General features: G+C 46.2%; 1 protein-coding gene across 1 annotated transcript in view; it reads left to right on the plus strand.

The window, feature by feature from the left end:
• Window positions 1–2,500, plus strand: part of LOC138980368 (uncharacterized) — a 73,785-nt gene that overhangs the window by 69,554 nt on the left and 1,731 nt on the right. Inside the window, exon 2 of the mRNA XM_070353236.1 lies at window positions 550–2,500. This exon is cut by the window's right edge and continues 1,731 nt beyond it. Within this exon, the coding sequence (XP_070209337.1) occupies window positions 554–1,183 (630 nt within the window). The 5' untranslated portion in view covers window positions 550–553 and the 3' untranslated portion in view covers window positions 1,184–2,500. The remainder of the gene's footprint in view (window positions 1–549) is intronic.

A 2,500-nucleotide genomic window follows, 5' to 3' on the forward strand; every position in this document is an offset into this window, starting at 1 on the left:
AGTTACTGGAAATGGATCCACAGAAAACCCAAAATCGGTTCACAGAGCCGCGCTTAGAGCACGTGTTGAAAATGTTCATCGACCAGATTGTGTCCGGGGTCTACCTGAATATGCCCACCAAATTTGAAGCAGATCCACCGAGAACTTTGGCCGTGCATCGCGAAGTGACAGACAGACAGACACACACACTCACACAAGCCGTATATAGATATAGATACCTCTGTATGTCTTCAGCGTTCCAATCTGGAATTAAGTTCAGGATCAAATTAACCACCATGCCCGTTACCCAGCAAACTTTCAAAGTGAATATCCGTAAACAAAAAACAAAAATTCGTTAACTTGTTCATTAATTTTGTTCATGTTGCTGTTTTCTGCTGAGAACATTTTAACTGTTATTTGTTCATCTTTCAAGAAAGGTATGTTATAGGTGACATTTAAACGTTCCTAAAACATACCTTTTTTGTTTTTTTGATTCTGAATTTTGGAAGATTTGGCAGTCAATTTGTGTTTGGATTCTTGTTCATCTTTACCGTGTTCTGTTTGTTTCAGATCCATGATGTGGCTTCCGCTGATTTTATGCCTGCTCGCCGCCCTTCCCCCAATCGCTTGCTTCCAGACCCATTTAGGCCAGCCCTCGCGGCAGTATTCCCCGTCCTCATTGGACGACTGCATGGACCTGGCCACCAATCAGCTGGCGCGTTGGAAACAGGTGTATGGCGTCTGCATCGCTATGTTCCTCAGCAAGACTCGCCCTCCGTCTCACCCTCCTTTCGGGAGCCAATCAAACGCCTTGAAGGGCGTTGTCATGTCAACGGACGCTCAGTACAGCGGACACAGTGATATAAACATAGGGGTGACCCCGGTGTACGAACATGAACGATCCGACGGCGGTATGATGAAGCGAGCGGAGGAGACCATAGGCAACGGAGAGGCTTTCCAGGCCGAGTTCTCCAACGACAACAAAGGCGAAGATAGACCACAGATGGGGAACAGCAGAGACGACGGTCAAGCCTGGTTGTCCGTCATGCGCAGAGCCGTCCGACTGAGAACCAGGCGTCAGCATTCTCTGTCCATCAACAGCGCGCTTGTCTCCCTTGCTGACATGCTGGTGGCGCAAGACTATGGCCGCGAGAGGGCGCGGCAGAATGCTTTCCGCAAACAGCTTATGGGTCTAGGACGCTGATTGGCTCAGTGAGCGAAAGCAGCACGAGACTCAGCCGCTGATTGGACGAAATCGTAGACCAGTAGCTCTCAGAAACGACGCCTGGTAGTTGTGGCCGGTGCTACGCTACTCTAAGGTTGATGGCCAAATCTAAGCCCTAGTTACCTCTCGCAGAAAATAAAAATTCTTGGACTCTCCTTCTTCTTTTTCTTCGTTCATGGGCTTAGACTCCCACGTTCACTCATGTTTTTAGTACGAGTGGATTTGTACGTTTTTGACCGTTTTTACTTGAACTTGAACTTGAACTTGAACTTGCGATGTTTAAGGCCTTAGGCCTGTTCATCGATCCTGTCGAATAGTACTCCAATAACACTTTTGTTGGTGGCATGCGCGGGCGGTTATTGGTAGCACGTTGGCGAGAATTTCTCTGGTCTGTCTGCCCAGAAATTGTCCAGCCTTCCTTTGAAACTGTTCACTGATGGTGCTGTCACAACTGTTTCTGGCAGACTGTTCCAGTGAGGAATCACCCTTTCTGCGAAGAAGCAGCTCCGAACGTTCAGCCTACAAAATGGTTTGTACAACTTGAGGCTGTTTCCCCTAGTGTCTTTGGTTTCGGTCAGCTGGAAATTCGGGTTGCCTGTGTCGTAGATCCCATGCATATACTTGTAGAGGTCGATCATGTTACCCCGCCATTCAGGCAGCATACGCCGATTTCGGGGGAGGCATGCTGGGTATTTTCGTGTTTCTATAACCCACCGAACTCTGACATGGAATACAGGATCTTTTCCGTGCGCACTTGGTCTTGTGCTTGCGTGTACACACGAAGGGGGTTAAGTCACTAGCAGATCTGCACATAAGTTGACATGAGAGATCAGAAAAATCTCCGCTCTTAACCCACCAGGCGGCAGCGACCGGGATTCGAACTCACGACTTTCCGATTGGGAGGCCGATGTATTACCACCACGCCACTGCGCCCGTCGGAAAAAAATTCTTGGGCAAAAAAAGGTTTCATTAAACAATTTTTATCAAATTCTGTAATCTCATTGTGATGGCTTATACAGTATGATCAATGACCATACATGAGCACTAGCTATCTCTCGCAGAGAAATAAAGAATACTTAGACAGAGAAAAAAATTAAGATTTTAAAACTTTTTTATTTTTTATTTTTGTTTTGACCAATCAGTTTTCTTCTGTGTTGATTGCCCTTAAAATGTTGATTTGGATATTTATTTTTCTGTGATGCCGATGGGCAATATATTTGAAACAGCAATGAGTCAAGAAGACAAGGGGTGATACAGAACATGTGTTTGATTTGTTATCGGTTGTGGAAATGAGTG

Source organism: Littorina saxatilis, linkage group LG11 (genome assembly GCF_037325665.1).
Source record: "Littorina saxatilis isolate snail1 linkage group LG11, US_GU_Lsax_2.0, whole genome shotgun sequence".
Classification (NCBI taxonomy): Eukaryota; Metazoa; Mollusca; class Gastropoda; order Littorinimorpha; family Littorinidae; genus Littorina; species Littorina saxatilis.